The sequence below is a fragment of the Gadus macrocephalus genome, chromosome 11 (assembly GCF_031168955.1).
Source record: "Gadus macrocephalus chromosome 11, ASM3116895v1".
NCBI lineage: Eukaryota > Metazoa > Chordata > Actinopteri > Gadiformes > Gadidae > Gadus > Gadus macrocephalus.
The window spans coordinates 19,747,096-19,764,690 of record NC_082392.1 but is presented as its reverse complement, the minus strand read 5'-3'; the positions used below and the strand labels follow the sequence as shown (position 1 = coordinate 19,764,690).

Below are 17,595 nucleotides of genomic sequence, written 5' to 3'. Positions count from 1 at the left end.
GGCACTCGTTCTTTTCTCAAAAAGTGATGTTGAGCAGAACTGTCACACAAATCAAACATAAAATAACTAAATAAATATTAAAGTAAAAAATACTCAGTTTCAAGCTTAGAAATATTCAATAGTGAGGCCAATAAACAAAATAAATATGTAAAATAAAAAGTAAACATCAATAGAAAAAAGTGTTTTTGTCTGAACGTTCTAGGTGGAGGGGGTCGGTTATGACCCATGGCCACTATCGCGTTATAATGAGCGATGTTGTATATGATATGCGTAACACACTCTGGGGTTATGGCTCCACATGGCCACACACTGAAGACTCTTCCAACCCGTTTGAGATTTTGTTTTCTTCTTGTCACTTCCCTTCAACGTAGATCACATCTTTAGTATCTTTTTCTGTAACGGACGGTTGAGGGGACATTTGTTATTTGTCACACTCGTCCATGTTTGTTTTCGTATTCCCCGAGAACGTGTAGTGAACATAAAGCAGAAGCAGAAACACGTAAAATACTGCCGTAAAGTAAAATAGGGATAGGAACAATGGACTATGGAAATATCGATTGATAATTTTTTTTGATTTAACTCATCATATCGAACAGCCCTAGGGCCCTATTTTAACGGTCTGAAACGCAAGTGGGAAGCGCAAAGCGCAAGTAGCTTTGTGGGCGGTTCTACGGCGCTATCGCTATTTTACGTCGCGGCGCAAGTGTCAAAAGGGTTGGTCTGAAGCAGCCTAATTACCCGTAGGTGTGGTTTGGGCGTAACGTCCAACAAACCAATGAGAGTGCCAGCTCCCATCCCCTTTAAGAGCCATGAGCGCATTTGAATCGGACGAGTTGATATTTTGACAGCGCGTCTGCAGTCTCCGATGAGACAGATGCACATGCATTTCAAACTGCAAATGGCTCAGTTTATTGCCAAATAATATGGCCTAATTCACACATGGAATAACGCCTCGTGCCCATTGCACCGTCAGTCAACGGACGTGGGAAGGCGTGGCTGACGGATGGGGGAGTAGTCTTTACAGAGGCATCCGTCAGCCAATCAAATCGCTTCGCCGGGTTCTTCCCGCTTCTTCCTGCTTGTTGCGATGCAAGATTACCCGCTTTCCCGCTTTCCAGTATCGTCAGAGCCCGAGTCGCGTCACAGTGCTTAAATTTGCATACGCGATCTGATTGGATGACGGAACCGTCGCTGCCGAAAAAGTTGAACATTTTTCAACTTTCTAACGGTGGCGAACGCTCCAAACGAACGGACGGATCCACAATGCATTGCGCGTCCGTCCCCATTCAAAGTCAATGGGCAACGGACAACTGACGGAGGTAGTGGGCACGGGGCGTAAGGGGTTTTCTTCCACAACTTCAGAAATACTGAGTCCTCAAATAAATTTCGGCAAAGAAAACGTATATGATATAACATATGATATGCGGTAACTGTGGTTCTATTTAATGATATACGCAATACATTATAAACATTGTTTCTTATCAGTATTGTATGCTATCCTAATATGCATGTGTCCCCGCGGTAATAGACATTGCCATTGATTGTATTATGTGTTACGTGTTTAGTTTGCATGTGTTTAAACAGAGCACACACACGCGCCCGCATTCATTCATTCTTTTTAACACTCACTCGCGGTAAAACAATGTTTTTCACGATCAAATACTCATCAATCCTAAAAGTTATGGGCATGTAGGCCTACACGATGTCTGTGTCAAGAAAATATGTGTTTGCTGTACGGTGTTTGCAGATGCATTGATTTAAAAGTACAACTTATTACCGCTGCATCAGCTGTTCTTTCCCAAATAATTTCCCAAGAATGTGCGGCTAGGTAGATGGGAGAAGCAAAGTGTATGCGCGAGGTGCACAAGCAATCCGTATGCATCGCATGCACATGTATGCATGCGCCCTTAAAATAGCATCTGAACAACGCGCCACTGACTTTAAACCAGGTATTTCCTGGTCAGTAGCGCAATGGTATTCAGAAACGGCAAAATACTGTTTGCGCCAGAACACGCCTCCTCCTTCCGCCGAACCGCCCCTTGGGGCGCATGATCAATCCCTAATTTACCGGCGAGTGGCGGTGGTGGGAAAAGAACGCTCTGCGCCAGTAGTAAACTAGCAACGACACATGCGCCAGTGACTAAGTCACTTGCGCCGGATGCAAGATAGGGCCCCTAGTGTGGAAAACACAAAACAAGATACATTTTCCCACATCCAAACCCAAGAATATAACCCCCCTGAAAAAAGTGTTGATTCCAACAGCATAACAAACCAAATGCGTGATGTGTTTCTCCTGTCCCCAGTCCTTCTTTGAGGCAGCCAGCATGATGAGCCAGCTATCTCACAAACACCTGGTGCTGAACTACGGGGTGTGTGTCTGCGCCGGGGAGGACAGTGAGTTTTTCTGCAACTAGCCTCACCCAACTCACTCCTCTGGAGGGACTGCTGTCTTTGGAGTCAAATGTGCTCGGTTTGCATAACTCACAATTTAATATAACTTTATTTGTATTGCACATTTCATATAAACGGTAAGTACCCTCATGTGCTGCTTAACATTAAAACGTCCTATAAAACAACACGTCATGTTCATAGAATACATTAGGAAGTGCTTACAATATGAGAAGCTAAATACAGTACCACACCGTTACCACACAGACCACACATAAGAATGATGAAAAAGCAGAAATTTGCGATATGGCAAGCATCCAACCCCTTTAAAAACAGAACGCTCTTGCGGTAGTATTTACACCAGCATGACTTCTCTAACCATCTTCCCGTTTTCATGTCCCACTTTAAAGCGATCCGATGAGACAGGGCTTCACACCCCCCTTGTGGATTCATTTAATGCAGAGAGGGCCGGGGAATAAGATGGCTCTGCAAGCACAGAGTGGGCAATCGGTCCTGCATTTCTGTGGGTGCACATCCCCTATTGTAGGAGAGAATCTAAATTTGAATCTTGACCATATTTAGATTTAAAAACGTATCTTGCTTTCACAAGCCTGTTGAGATGGATGCAGTTCAAAAGGGATCCCAACTTGATACGCACACAAACCTACAGGGTTCAGGCTAGCACAATCTCCGACAATGGGCAGCAATGGAGAAAACATGGTGAAGAATTTACATTGCTTTGGTCAAGTAAAGCATGTTTACTAATTGAAATGCAGGAATAAAAAAATAAATGAAAAAGTTTTGGCTGTTAGAACCTGATCTATTGTTTGGACTGACCTGGACATTTACAGTCAGGGTATTTAGCAGACGCTTTTATCCAAAGTGACTTACATTAAGTACATTTGTCAGAAGTGACCACCCAACAGCTCATGTCTGCAAAAGTGATGGAAGTCCATGGATTCTCATCCTAATCCCTCACAGCCCACTGGGGATTTATTTTTACCGTGACGGGTCGTCTGGTGGCGGCCAGCAGCAGCTGTTTCGTGATTGAAATCGATCGGAACTGAACGTTTTGCTCGCTGCATTTAAGTTGCTTAGATAGAGCCTTGCTGTTTTTGCCATTCATCCCTTGCGTTTTTTGTGGAGCGACCTCGATGCCCCGAGGCTGAAAAGATGTCGTAAATGTTAATCGGCCCTTGTGTCTGTGAGGAGTTTGGATACACATCCGTGTTGTATGGACAAGCATTTTGACGTCAATGTCTCGGGACTCCTTTTGTATCTTCTGGATACCCAAAAGCCTCCAGCGTAATGCTCAGAACCCTTCAGTCATGTACTTGGGGAGCTTATATTTAAGATATAAAAATACAATTATTCCAACTCCCCCCCGCTTTGGTTGCCTAGCAACCATGTGTGCTTCCTTCCTTTTAGACAGGGGCCACAGTTTGAGTAGCGAGCCGGGCTAACTATCGCTAAGCCTATTGTCGTTGTGTCAAAAGCTAAAAACGCCATGTGTCCGCTCATGCCCATGCTCCACCCATCTCCAGATATCATGGTGCAGGAGTATGTGAAGTTTGGCTCTTTGGACACCTACCTGAAGAAGAACAAGAACTCAGTCAACATCCTGTGGAAGCTGGAGGTGGCGAAGCAGCTGGCCTGGGCCATGCACTTCCTGGTAAGCACCAATATATATTACTGAGAAAATCGATTTTCCAATCCAGATGTGGATAGGAGACATATTATGGTGTTTTCCCAACAAGTAAACATAGTATTTGAGTTCCAGAAAACATGTTTTTGAAGCTGTTTGCTGGAAATAGCTTTTAGGAAGAAAAAAAACTTGCCTACCACTATTCCCCTCTGTTTCAGTCCTTTCAGAATGCACTGATCTGGTGTCTGTAGCTTTAATGCAAATGAGCTGCTGCCCATTGACCAATGAGCTGTCAGACTGAACCATAGCATGGAGGAGAAGGGATTGTTGCCGTTTGCGGACTCCTGGAGTTCTATATTTATATAATATTATATAATATATATGGGTATTTATATAATATTATATCTAATATCAGCCAAAAGCTATGTGCCGCTCGGAAAATATTATGGATCATAAAGACTGCGTCTGATGTCTCTGGCACTTCCACAACAAGTAAAGACTCGTAGTGGGGGATATCTCGGCCATGGTTGAGAAGAATTGGGGGGAAAACTAACTTTGGCCTTGACTCTCTGAAGTCTATGAACCACGACATGGAGCAGAAAGGGATTGTACCGAGCTCCTGGCGGCAGTCTGGCAGCTCAACTCCGGGAATACAATCCCAGAGCTGAGCTGCCGCCGAGTTCCCCCCGCCGGAGCTGCTCGTCCGCTGGTCCACAAAATCTTAGCTATGCTCTGATTGGAGGGGATAGGGGAATTGGGAGGTAATATTCAACTGTGCCCCCTTCCTACGTAGGAGGGGGCGCTGAAACTCGCTCGTTTGTAACTGTAACTGTAGGCGGGGTACTTTCAGAAAAGCATATCTCACTCAAAAAATCATGTACAGACTTTTTTCAAAGTTTGTATGCGTGTGGGAGCACCAGAGACCCAAAACAACACCCCATATCCCAGGAAAAGTGTTGTTTTCATAATATGTCCCCTTTAACGTAAAAGTCGTTGTCTTTGGCAGGAAAACAATGAAGCCAGGTCAGATTATTCCTTAAATTCAAATTTACCATTGTGTCCCAGGACCAATGACAAAAATGGCTCTCTATGTTCAATGATGATACACAAGAGATCAACCATCTTTCACTTTCTCCTTTGTCGTATGTAGGAGGAGAAAAACCTGGCCCACGGGAATGTCTGTGCCAAAAATGTTCTCCTCATCAGGGAGGAGGACAGGAGGACTGGAAACCCGCCCTTCATCAAGCTCAGCGACCCTGGCATCGGCGTCACCGTCCTGCCCAAAGAGAGTGGGTCCCTGTCCACTTCCTCCCACCATGTTGTTGTCATTGCACTCTTTTACCAGCAGGCGGCCACATTTAGACTCATCTGTGAATACACTTTTCCACTTTTCGGTTAACAATAATAATTGTACCAAGGTAAACAATTGTCCTCAAAAGAGAAGTATTAAGTATACCATTTTTGTTTTGTTTTCAGTTATGGCATCTTCCACACTTCCACTGCTGTACACAACATAAAACCCCATGGGTTATGTCATTTCTGTATAGTGCGCTCACCGCCTAAAATGAAAAGTGTAACATTTACGTTGAATGCATTCTTTATTTCAGTTATTATTATATATATAACAATGCAGCAATGACACCGCGTATTGATACATACCACTTGATATTAAAACTGTACAAAGATTGTCATCCTCACGTGTCCGACCTAACCACGGTGATCTCCTAACCCCAGTTCTGACGGAGCGGATCCCCTGGATGGCCCCGGAGTGCGTGGAGGAGCCCGGCAGCCTGAGCCTGGCAGGGGACAAGTGGAGCTACGGCACCACGCTGTGGGAGATCTGCAGCGGGGGGGAGAAGCCCCTGGCCGCCCTCGACCACACCAAGGTCAGCCCCCTGCACAACGTTAGACCTTTAGCCCATGAACTCCGGATCCCCTCCAGTGCACCGGCTGCGGAGACGACCCCGAGTCGCCCTTTCACACGTGCGACACACAGCCGGAGATGAGGGACATCAGACGTGTTCACACGTATCGGAGATACTCCGGATACTTTAGGCGAGGGGTGGCCCCTGGGCAGAGAGTGTACATTTACATTAACATACAGGCCGTGTTTCCCATACACAGACCAATGTGTGGCGCAGCGCCACAGAATGAACACTGAGCGCCACAAGTTGATTCTGCTTTTATTTATTTATTTTTTACGCGATTTTGAAATATAAACATTGTTCCGTTCATTCATCTCTGCATAGCACTCTTTCTCCCTGTCATTCTCGTTCACACACGCACACAGAGTCGAGCGCGCATACATGCCAATGGTGCGCGGGTACACTACCACTTATTGGATAAACCTGCGTATCACTGATACATGCACACACACTGACAGCGGATTTGCCCGCTCCTCCTCTCAACGCGCCTACAAAGGAAAACCCGAAGCAGCGCGATATTTGCGATTAATGTGAAATGCGGTTATAGTTTATGTATATATTACGGTGTTAGAACCCCTGCCCGTTCTGCCAGTGATTTGAATTCGCTCTGCAGCAGAGGCTGGAGTGGGACGGTCCAATTTGAAATGTATTTTGTGCGCGATTACGCGAATGAGCAAACGATACAATAAGAACATCTGTCTGAAGAACAGAAACAATATATGGTATAGAACCAAGTGCCAAGCACTCACAATTGTTAGATGAATGCTCAGAACTAAGAATGCTAAGAACTAATTTTAAGTTCCAGGACGTAAAACATAGAATAAGTGCGTAGGGGGGTAGGGGGGTGAACTCTAAACAAGTGTAGGAGGCAGGAAATGACGCAGAAAGTATGCAGAATATCGCAGGTGAGGCGTCCAACTCTGTAATGCTGAGTCTTTCTGCAGTGATATCAATACTGCATTTATTGAAACGTATCTACAATATCAACAGAAGACTGGAAAGTAGAACGCAAAATACAAGTCAGAAGGGAAAAGTGCGAAGCATCTACACTATGTGCTCCCGGTTTCATGCCAGACGCATGATAGAACAGTATATGACCGCTCATCAAGTTTGGGGTCACCCAGACAATTTCATGATTTCCATGAAAACTCACACTTTTATTCAACAGTTTTCAGCTATGCTAACATAATTGCACAAGGGTTTTCCAATCATCAATTAGCCTTTTAACACGTTGAGCTAAAACATGTACCATTAGATCACAGGAGTGATGATTGCTGAAAATGTGCCTCTGTACACCTTTATCGATATTCTGTTTCATTGAAAAAAAATGTTTTTCAATGAGGACATTTCTAAGTGACCACAAACTTTTGAGCGGTAGTGTATCTGCTAACGACAAGACTCCAGGAACCCAAAGGGCGTGGGGCAGCACAGCGCCAACAGATGTTGTTGTCCCCCCACTGGTTCCACAGAAGCACATGTTCTACGCCGAACGGCTGCAGCTCCCTGCCCCCAAGTGGACCGAGCTGGCCAACCTGATCTCCAGCTGCATGGACTACGAGCCCAGCTTCAGGCCCACCTTCAGGGCCGTCATCAGGGACCTCCACAGCCTGTTCACCCCCGGTCAGTCTGCAACCCCACCACGCACCACGCTGGCCAGCCCATGTGGGGGGAGCCGCCCAAACGGACAGCTAGACCATATGCAAGACAGCTAGACAGACAGACAGACAGACAGGTGGCTTATCAGAGCCAGACATAGTGCAATACCTACACAGACAAACAGCTGTACAGACACACTAGTCCCAACAGACTAATCCAGGCTTATGGTGAGTTTTTGTATGATTAAATGAATGAATTGAGGGTGAAGGTTATTGACTTACGCCTGTGTGTCCCCAGACTACGAACTGATTGTGGAGAGTGACATCATGCCCAACAAGACGCTGATCTCTGGTTGGGTGACGGGTGGCTTTGAGAGCCAAGAGCCCGCCCAGTTTGAAGAGCGACACCTCATATTTCTACAACAGCTCGGCAAGGTAACAGAGATTTACTGGTTGTACCGTGGCAACGTAACTGTGTGTAGCGGAGATAAAGGTTCATCTCTAAAGCGACTCTAATGACACAGAACGATTAACCTTTTAGATGTATTATTATTAACCTTTTAGATCAACTTTGATGGCAGTGTAACACACAGAAAAAGCATTTTGAGCGGGACCCTCCCCCACATTGTGCATGTGGTCTATTCCATCAGGGCAACTTTGGCAGTGTGGAGATGTGCCGGTACGACCCACTGCAGGACAACACGGGGGAGGTGGTGGCCGTGAAGAAGCTCCAGCACAGCACCGCCGAGCACATCCGGGAGTTTGAGCGGGAGATCGAGATCCTCAAGTCGCTGCAACACGAGAACATCGTCAAGTACGAAGGAGTGTGCTACAGTGCAGGTACACTCGGTTGTTTTGATAATAAGAATTCTTAAAAAAATAAGGGATTTTTTAACAAACTTTGTTTTTTGAAAAATCCTGAACATTAACCTCAAGGCAATATTCAAGCAGCAGGAGCAAACTACCCGCAATGTTTTGTATATAACATGGGGTAGGAGAAAAGCTAGAGTGAATGGCAGGTAGTTTCACAATGTTAGGAGCATGGAGCTAGGAAACCTGTGGGGTGGAAACGACGCTACTAAAGATATCAAAGGGGACCTAGCCTTATCATTTCCAGCTTGCTAGATGTCCAGGCACTATAGATTGAGATTTGGAGCATTTAGCAGACGCTTTTATCCAAAGCGACTCTCATACGTACATTTGTCAGAAGAAGGGGACACAATATATTGCTGTCGGTAAAGTAAGGATGTTCATAGAACCAAGTGCAAAGCAGTAACAATCACTAGGTTAACCCAATCCACTATGGAGGGAGCTACCTCACTCTAGCCCTATGGTTTGTCTTACCCATTGCTATGTTCACGAAAAGTTAGTTGTTTGCCCTGTGGTAGCATGTTGCGTTGCAAAAACAAGTCAAACTATCACTCTTAATTGAAAGAAAACATTAACATGCAACCGTACCTCAACGTTGTGGTCGTCATTTTCTTAAGCCATGGTTCTGTTAATCATCCCCTCGTAGGCCGCAGGAACCTGCGTCTGATCATGGAGTACCTGCCCTACGGATCTCTGCGAGACTACCTGATCAAGAACAAGGAGAGGATAGACCACAGCAAGCTGGTTCACTACACCGCTCAGATCTGCAAGGTACCTCTTCCCTCCTCTAATAGGCCAGTGGGTTCACCTCCAAAGGTTGCAGGTTCAAAACCCCAGCCCCAGTCTGAATAATATGCCTTAATGCCTGGTAGGCTTCCTAAATACCCGTATCTGTAGTCACTACATGTCACTGTGAATGGTCACCTTTGCGTTGAGCTGTTGACAGATGTGTTATTAAGTCTTTGCGTGTCTTTTAAATACATTGTTTATATGGCGTTTTCCTATTCCCATGCCAAAAAGCATGCATGTTAGGTTAATACTCCAGTGTCTTAAGCCAGTCAGCCTAAGACCTGGACTCGGCCCCCAGGCGACTCACTGTGGCCCCGCAGTGCTCCTAGAGTTGGGTCTCAGGGCCTCCGTTTAAAGAACATTCAAACTCATACCAAGGTTACACATGCAACTCGGAGCGCCTCACCTAATACGGATTGGTTAATGCTACTGCTGCCGGTGCCCAAAAGATGTGTAACTATCCATTTGCCATGTTGTTGTCATTGCTTCTAGGGGATGGAGTACCTGTCCAACAAGAGGTACATCCACAGAGACCTGGCCACCAGGAACATCCTGGTGGAGAGCGAGAACCAGGTGAAGATTGGGGACTTTGGGCTGACCAAGGTCCTGCCTCAGGACAAGGAGTACTACATGGTGAAGGAGCCTGGGGAGAGCCCCATCTTCTGGTGAGCACTGGTCTTACCTACCCTTCCCGTCCTGGCCATAACAATTGTAACCCTAGCCCTAGCCCTATCTGACCTTACCTGTTCCTATCTGACCTTACTTGACCCTACCTATCCCTATCTGACCGTACCTGGCCTCACCTATCTCTATCTGACCGTACCTGGCCTCACCTATCTCTATCTGACCGTACCTGACCTCACCTGTCTCTATCTGACCTTAACTGACCCTATCTGACCTTACCTGGCCTTAACTGACCCTATCTGACCGTAGCTGTCCCTATCTGACCTTACCTGTCCCTACCTATCCCTATCTATTAGGGTCAGGTAAGTGTTTTTTGTTTTTTTTTCAATTATTTAACATTTTATATATTTATTTTTTTAAATAACCCTGTTCTGATTTTGTTTTTGTTTTAAAAAACATATTTTCTTTTAAAAAATAACTTATTTTGAGAGCCTCTACCGCAATTTCGTTGCACTTGTGCAACGAAATAAAGAGATTCTGTTTCTGATCTAACCTTACCTGACCCTATCTGACCTTAAAGGGGACCTACAAAAAACGATGTAGATTTTCGGGAAACTCTTCCTCTCATTTGGGCGCTTTCAGCATTCTCTGTCAACGCTCGGTTTCGTCCTTCTTCGCCCCCTCGCCCCCCTCCTGGCAACCCAACTCCGTCCGATTGGTTACCTTCCTTGAAGCGCGCGCGGGCAGATTTGTCCAGGCATATGGGGGCGCGGCAGGAGTGCCTCTACGTAGATGATTTCCCGGAAATGTGAACAAGTGAATCGCAAACTTTGTCCCGAGTGTTTAGCGCTCTGCACAGCCACCCCAGGCTGTCAGCAGGGTATACGTCGAAAATGCATGTACGTCATTATTTGACACTTTTGTATGGTTAAACATGACTATCAATCATTATAACAACGTGTATAGGTCATAAAAGTCGAAAAAGCATAATATGTCCCCTTTAACTGACCTTAACTGACCCTATCTGACCTTACCTGACCCTATCCGACCTGTCCTGCTGACACGCTGTCAAAGGCCAAATAATAAGGGTCAAATATATAGTAAACTTATGAATGTTTGTGTTTGTGTTGTACAGGTATGCCCCAGAGTCTCTGACAGAGAACAGGTTCTCTGTGGCATCAGACGTGTGGAGCTTCGGGGTGGTGCTGTATGAGCTGTTTACACACAGTGACAAGAACTGCAGTCCACCGGCGGTGAGGCCTCCCACATTCAGAACCTGTGTTGTACGACTCCAATGTCAACTATATACATGCCTCTCTTTATCCTACAGTGATGAGCTCTCTCTCTCTCTCTCTCCTCAGATGTTCATGGCCATGATGGGGAATGACAAGCAGGGTCAGCTGATCGTCTACCATCTGATTGAGCTGCTCAAGTCTGGCAGCCGGCTGCCTCAGCCCCTGGGCTGCCCCACAGAGGTGAGAGCGTGGATCATCAAATGATTCATTTACTAGCCCAATTGGAGCAGGGTTGGCACAGGTGTGTGTTGTAACAAGTGTCTCATGTTAATTGGTCAAGCACTGTGTCAATAAGAGCAAGAGAGTGTGAGACGAGTGGGTCCTGAACGCTGTCCCCGGGCGTTGGGGGTGTTGGGGTTGGGGGTGTTGTTGACGGCGTTCTCTGGCTCCTAGATCCACGACATGATGCAGGAGTGCTGGGACAATGAGCCAGCCATGCGGCCCTCCTTCAAAGAGCTGGCCCTGGGCGTGGACCTGTTCAGAGACAGCAGGGGCTTCTGAGGGTTCTGATGGGTCCCTGGTGGAGCCAGGGTTGTGCTATCCAGGAGGTTGCTGGTTCAAATCCTGGACCAGCTTTAAAATAAACAAAGAAACCTCATTGCCAAGGTGCCTCAGAGGAAGCACGCCTGCGCCTGCTCAGTGGCCAACGTGTGTGTGTGTGTGTGTGTGTGTGTGTGTGTGTGTGTGTGTGTGTGTGTGTGTGTGTGTGTGTGTGTGTGTGTGTGTGTGTGTGTGTGTGTGTGTGTGTGTTTGTGCATGATTGCGTGTGAGTGAGTGAGAGAGTGAGAATGTCAGCTAGCGGGGCTAGCTCTGATGTCACCCTTTCCCTAAAATATTATTACACTAACAACGCAGTTTTCTTATGTGTGTTAATCCATATATTTGTGTACAAATGTAATTTTATTTTTGTTGTTTTTTAAACAAAGGAATAGTACAGGATATATTTGATCTGCTTACGTGCAGTCATTGTAAATGAGGTAAATACGGAGGTGATTATATGCATATTTTTGTTTGTTTGCTTTTGTTTTCACTGTGAAGCAAGTGGTCTGTGAATTAAAAAGATTCACTAAATAAACACTTGTGTGGTTCACGATGTGTCATCTATTTAAAAATCAGATCAAATTACAATTCACTACAGATAACTAACTACACAATGAAATGAGCCATACTGTATTTATGTAGTCATTTGGAAAGATTTGAAAACAAATGTATGGCCTGCATCTGGCTAAACCCATTGTAGATGTTATGTCCATATTTATTGCTATTCGTAAGATATACTAGGATTGAAAATACTCAGTCTAACTTGTATGCAAAAAGTAAATTCGACATTGCTTGCATGTGCAGAAGTCAATATAATAATTTTAAAAAAGGCGACATTAAAAACAGGAAAATCCAGATAGGACACGTTGAAACACATTTACATTAAAACACAATGGAAGTTGCATTCCATTAAAATAAGCACCAGAGTTTTAAAAGCAACTTTTAATTGGTCAAATATTGCCAGACTTGGCGACAGGATTGTGACTTGGGGTTGAACAACCGATGGACGACAGGGGGAGTATGGTGAAGATAAATCCTGCACCGCAAACACACTAGTCAATTCGGCAGCAGTTCAAGTTCGGGCTTCGAAACACTTGCGTCAGCAACATGTCTGTATAACTTCAGTACACCCTCAAGCATAACATCGTTTGGCTGTAGGATCGTGCTACATATTAGTAGCCACTAGACCCCCGTCCAACACCCGGCGGGCTACAGCACAGTCACACCATGAAGCCCCGTGAGGGTGGACCTCCAGACGGCGGGTATGGCTGGGTGGTAGTCGCCTCGTCCTTCCTCATCATGGGCCTCACCGCCGGGGTCATGAAAAACCTCGGCCTCTTCTTCCTGGAGATCCAGCGTCACTTTGGAGTGCTTAACAGCACCGCGTCGTGGGTCACCTCCACCACCATAGCCATGTTTCATTTAGCAGGTAAATGACGTATCGTTTAGAAGACTTGTAAAGGAGGAACAGTTACAAATCTTACGTAATTAGATACTTCATTCATCCCCTTGGGGAAATTCATGTATCCAGTTGCAAGACAGTACAGTAGGCCTACAGTCGACCAACAACAAAATGGAGAAACAGTCAAAGTCAATTAGAGAGCATTATTGCACATAGTTAAAAAGTGGTCGGTTTGATCCTCCTCCAGCCCCGGTGGCGAGCTCCTTGAGCCTCCTGTTCTCTCACAGAGCCGTCATCGTGGCCGGAGGTATACTGAGCACCGCGGCCATGGTGCTGGCCTCCCTGGACCTCGGCCTCCCCTGGATGTACTGCAGCCTCGGCGTCCTGCAAGGTAGGGCCTACGGACTTCTCAAGGTAGTGCCTGCCCTGGAAACTCCCTTCGAGGCTGTGGTCATCACTGTTGTGCTCTACATCAATCCTTGTTCTGAATTAACCCTAACCCCAATTCAGGATTACCGTTTTAAATACTAATCCTGCTCAACTAATTGTTTTTGTAAAAGCGCTTATGCTACTAAACATCATTTACCTCAACTTTTACCTCTTAGACATGTTATGTATAGTAGCCTAGCCTATTTCATGCTAACCCAAACATTTTATTACTAAATCAAATTCTGGTATGATAATTTTGCCAAAGAGTGGGAAAAGTTACATAACATTTTTTAGCCATGGAATCAATATTTCCTGTAGGAAACGGCCGTTTCCTTCCTTTGTTTATATGTCTCTAAATGTCTCTTTATATGGTACAATGAAGCGCATATTACCGTATGGGGGGCATGGAAACGCATCATTTGCGAACAGAAATGACTTCCCGCGCGCACAGAACTCAACGCAGTCGACGGGATGTTTTATGAATTTATTTTCCGGGATTTTTTTAATACTTATTTCGTGGGCACAATTTTTTTTTATGGACGGCTCTGAATGATGACGTCCCCTCCATGCACACCTGCAATCCGCACTTCGGTGGAGGGTCATTATACAATATTGCGTTGTTAATTATGAGCCGTCTTGAAGATAAGGCGCTCAATAATTAACAACAAATATTTCATAATTATTACCCTCCAAACTATTTTTTCGAAATTTGCGTTGACCAAAGCAGGTGCTTCAATCCCACCCTGGGGTTGAATTTCTTGGAGGCCCAACACATTCATTAAGTGCTTGGGAGTTTCCTTGGTGTAACATGAAACAGGCTGACATTTAACCAAGACTCTGCTCTATAGCTGCCTGATCAAACACCTGCTTCCCACAGCACTTTACAGCTTAGACGGCCGCTCCAACACGCCTGCCGCTTTAACTACGTCGTCATAAAAAAATGGTTTACAATATTTGAAGTAAAAATTGCACAAATTCTTTAACTGTTCTTGTTTCAGTTGTATTTTGCCAATGTTGTTCAGCACTTTTCTTATAAATATTTTCTAAAGTTGAAATTGCACAAACTCTTTTACTGTTTTTAATGTTGATGAATTAGTATCGTTCCACCTGAACCATGTCGTTGACGTCAAGCCATCCGCTCCGCCTGCTTAACGGGGAGAAAAGCAGGTGGCATTTATTTCAGTCTTTGCGTTGACTGTAGGTCAATTCGCTGCTTCTTCGCTTTTTGTGTCTGAGCACGATTTGGATGTGCGCGCGTGTTTTTCTTGCTCTTGATTTATTTTAGCAGTGTTATGTACCGATGCGTTCTAATCCACACTCGGCAGTTGCTTTTTGAATGTGTTCAGGAGCCCCCAGCTAAACCATGCCGTGCCGTGTCTGTCTGTCTGTCTGTCTCTGTCTCTGTCTCTGTCTCGTCTGTCTCTCTCTCTCATCATGTCCGTCTCGTCTTTCTTTCATCATGTCCCTCTCGTCTCTATCCATTTCCTCCTGGCTCTCTTTCACTCTCTTTATTTCTTAATCCCCCCCATGTCTCTCTCCAGGCACGGGCATGTCCCTGGCCTGGGTGCCCTGTAACAGCATGGTGAGCCACTACTTCCAGCACTGGCGGCCCGTGGCGTACGCCCTGGCCAGCTGCGGGGAGTGCGTGTTTGCCGCCTTCTTCAGCCTGTTCTTCCAGTGGCTCATTGACGCCTACACCTGGCAGAGCGCCCTGCTGCTCATCGGGGGCCTCCAGCTGAACCTGTGCGTCTGCGGGGCCCTCATGAGGCCCCTGGGGTCCGGCGCCCTGAACCCGGAGACCGGGGGCGAGTGCGCCCCACCCAAGGCACCACGGAGGATCTTCCACTGGAGCCTGCTCCGCCGGCCGGAGCTGCTGCTCTACATCCTGTTTGCGGTGACGGCGGCGGCGGGCTTCTTCATCCCGCCCCTCTTCCTGGTGCCGCACGCCGCCCGCCTGGGCATGGACCCGTACCGCGTGGCCTCGGTGCTGTCCGTGCTGGCCACGGCGGACTTGGCCGGCCGGCTGTTCTGCGGCTGGCTGGCCCATCGGCGGCACTGGAGGAACTTGCAGCTGCTGACGCTGGCGGTGACGGCGCTGGGCGTGGTGGTGGTGCTGCTGCCCCTGGGCGCCCGCGGATACTGGGCCACGCTGGCCTTCTCCTCGCTCTACGGCTTCCTGTTCGGCTGCGTGGTGGCGCTGCACGTCACGGCCATCGTGGACGTGGTGGGGGGGCTGGAGCGCTTCGACAGCGGCCTGGGGCTCTTCATGATGTTCCGCACCGCCGGGGGCTTCCTGGGCCCCCCGGCCGCCGGTGAGCAGGGGGGCGGGTCTGCTGCTGTGGGCCTTGAAACAAGCCCCTCCGCCAGTCAGGTTGAACATGATCGATGCACTAATGCTAGGCTCCATCTCTCTTCTTGAGTCCTTTCTGTTGATTTCTTGCGTTTTACTGGCGTTTTAATTCTTAGATTTCATGTATATTATATATACCTTCTCTATCCCCAAGTTTTATACTGATGCACTTGTTTTTACAACAGTGATGACTTTGCATGTTCTATTTATCGACCTCGGCTGACCGTTGTCTCCTCCTTCTCCTCCTCCGTCTGAAGGCTGGTTGGTGGACGAGACGAACGACTTCAGCGCTGCGTTCTTCCTCTCGGGCTTCTGCCTGCTCTGCTCTGGTGTGTTTGTGCTCGCGGTCGACGTTCTCGTCCAAAAGAAACTGGGCGGGCGTGCCAACGCGGTGACGCAGGACGGAGCCGCCGTCCCCTGAGTTCTGCCGACGCCGGACCCCCGAGCCACACCCCCCCCACATCGTCTGTCCAGACCCCCTCTTGTAGAGCGAGAACCGTTGGTTTTAATGTCGTTCAATTTTTTATGAGCAAACTTTTTGCACAATGATTTTATTTGCTTAAAATGAGACTCCTCTCCAACAACAAACCAACAATAGAAAGGTGCGGTCTCCTGCTAAAATTGTGCTAATGCAGTATGAGCTGGAGGTGCAAGGTTCTAGCTCTATTGAGTTAAGCTCTAGTCTGAGCAGAGATGCACAGCTCTGTGAGTCTGTGACATCACTGTGGAGTCTGGCTCCACAATCAATCGTTATGAATATAACCATAACCCTATTTCAGGATTACTGTTTTAAATACAAACATTGCTCAATTAATAGTTTTTGTCAAAACACTCTGCAAGGCTTGTTTATTGCTGTGACATTCGTTTTACCTCTTAGACGTGTTATGTTTATTTCATGTCAAGCCATGCATTTTATTAAATCAGTGTTTGGTATGATTGCCAGAGAGAGTGTGGAAAAAGAGAAATATATTTTTGCAGTCATGCATGCAATATTTCTGTTGCAGTCTAGAATGGGAGCGGCTGGAATGGATGTATTCCTTGATGAAGAACTGTTGAATTAAACGACCAGCGTTGTTGTTTCCCAAGCAGGGAGGTCAAGATCGACTCAGTAGCCCATATTTGACCAATCCGTAGCTGGATGGGTAGACGACTGCATTCCCCCGTTTGTCGAAGGCAGCTCAATAGTATGTCTTGAGATTTTAATAATGTCCCCTTCATAATTAACTAAGTTGGAGCCCTTAATGTGGTCAGGTAGTCCTGTTTAACTATTCATCTGGTATTATATTATGGGGTCTACTAATATTGTAGCAGAAAATGTAAATTGTATATTTCCAGCATATTATTTTTAATAAATGACATGTGACTAACCTTTCACCTTATTAGAAAAGCCATGGTTGCTGTCGAGAGCAAATGTAGTAAAACTGTGCGCCTGGTATTCCAAGAAACTAGGCTACTCCAACTCAACTACATCCAATCACATTGTTCTGTCACTGCTTGTTTTGAATTAAGGTGCAACTCAATCATTATCATTGCACATGAGTTGGGACAGCTGACGTGACTTCTAAACATGTTGGAGGTAGTATCAGGATTATGTTATTTATGAGGAAACATGTTTGAAGGCAATGTAAGCAGTATGATATAGAGCGGGAACAAATATAAGTGGGTTAGAGATGAACGCAGTGTTTAGTAGGGAAGACGTTGATTAGTGGGTCTTGTGATGGCTAATCCACATCCCACCAAGTG

The 17,595-nt window shown here is 46.3% G+C and overlaps 2 protein-coding genes and 1 long non-coding RNA gene across 4 annotated transcripts in view; 2 read left to right on the top strand and 1 right to left on the bottom strand.

The window, feature by feature from the left end:
• The window catches only part of jak2b (Janus kinase 2b), a 41,438-nt gene extending 29,217 nt beyond the window's left edge, over positions 1-12,221 (top strand). For both annotated transcript variants that reach the window (XM_060065478.1, XM_060065477.1), the window contains exons 13-24: positions 2,304-2,394; positions 3,933-4,060; positions 5,184-5,322; positions 5,768-5,919; positions 7,428-7,578; positions 7,852-7,988; positions 8,204-8,393; positions 9,070-9,194; positions 9,705-9,877; positions 10,972-11,089; positions 11,198-11,311; positions 11,525-12,221. In XM_060065478.1, coding sequence (XP_059921461.1) covers positions 2,304-2,394; positions 3,933-4,060; positions 5,184-5,322; positions 5,768-5,919; positions 7,428-7,578; positions 7,852-7,988; positions 8,204-8,393; positions 9,070-9,194; positions 9,705-9,877; positions 10,972-11,089; positions 11,198-11,311; positions 11,525-11,632 — 1,626 coding nt within the window. In that variant the 3' untranslated portion in view covers positions 11,633-12,221. The remainder of the gene's footprint in view (positions 1-2,303; positions 2,395-3,932; positions 4,061-5,183; positions 5,323-5,767; positions 5,920-7,427; positions 7,579-7,851; positions 7,989-8,203; positions 8,394-9,069; positions 9,195-9,704; positions 9,878-10,971; positions 11,090-11,197; positions 11,312-11,524) is intronic.
• LOC132467942 (uncharacterized) overlaps positions 1-17,595 on the bottom strand; it is a 696,489-nt gene that overhangs the window by 671,542 nt on the left and 7,352 nt on the right. The window lies entirely within an intron of this gene.
• On the top strand, positions 12,358-17,219 carry zgc:114041 (uncharacterized protein LOC574425 homolog). The gene is made up of 4 exons (XM_060065479.1): positions 12,358-13,100; positions 13,321-13,464; positions 15,044-15,814; positions 16,110-17,219. The coding sequence occupies exons 1-4, from the start codon at positions 12,899-12,901 to the stop codon at positions 16,271-16,273; spliced, it is 1,281 nt and encodes a 426-aa protein (XP_059921462.1). The 5' UTR covers positions 12,358-12,898; the 3' UTR covers positions 16,274-17,219.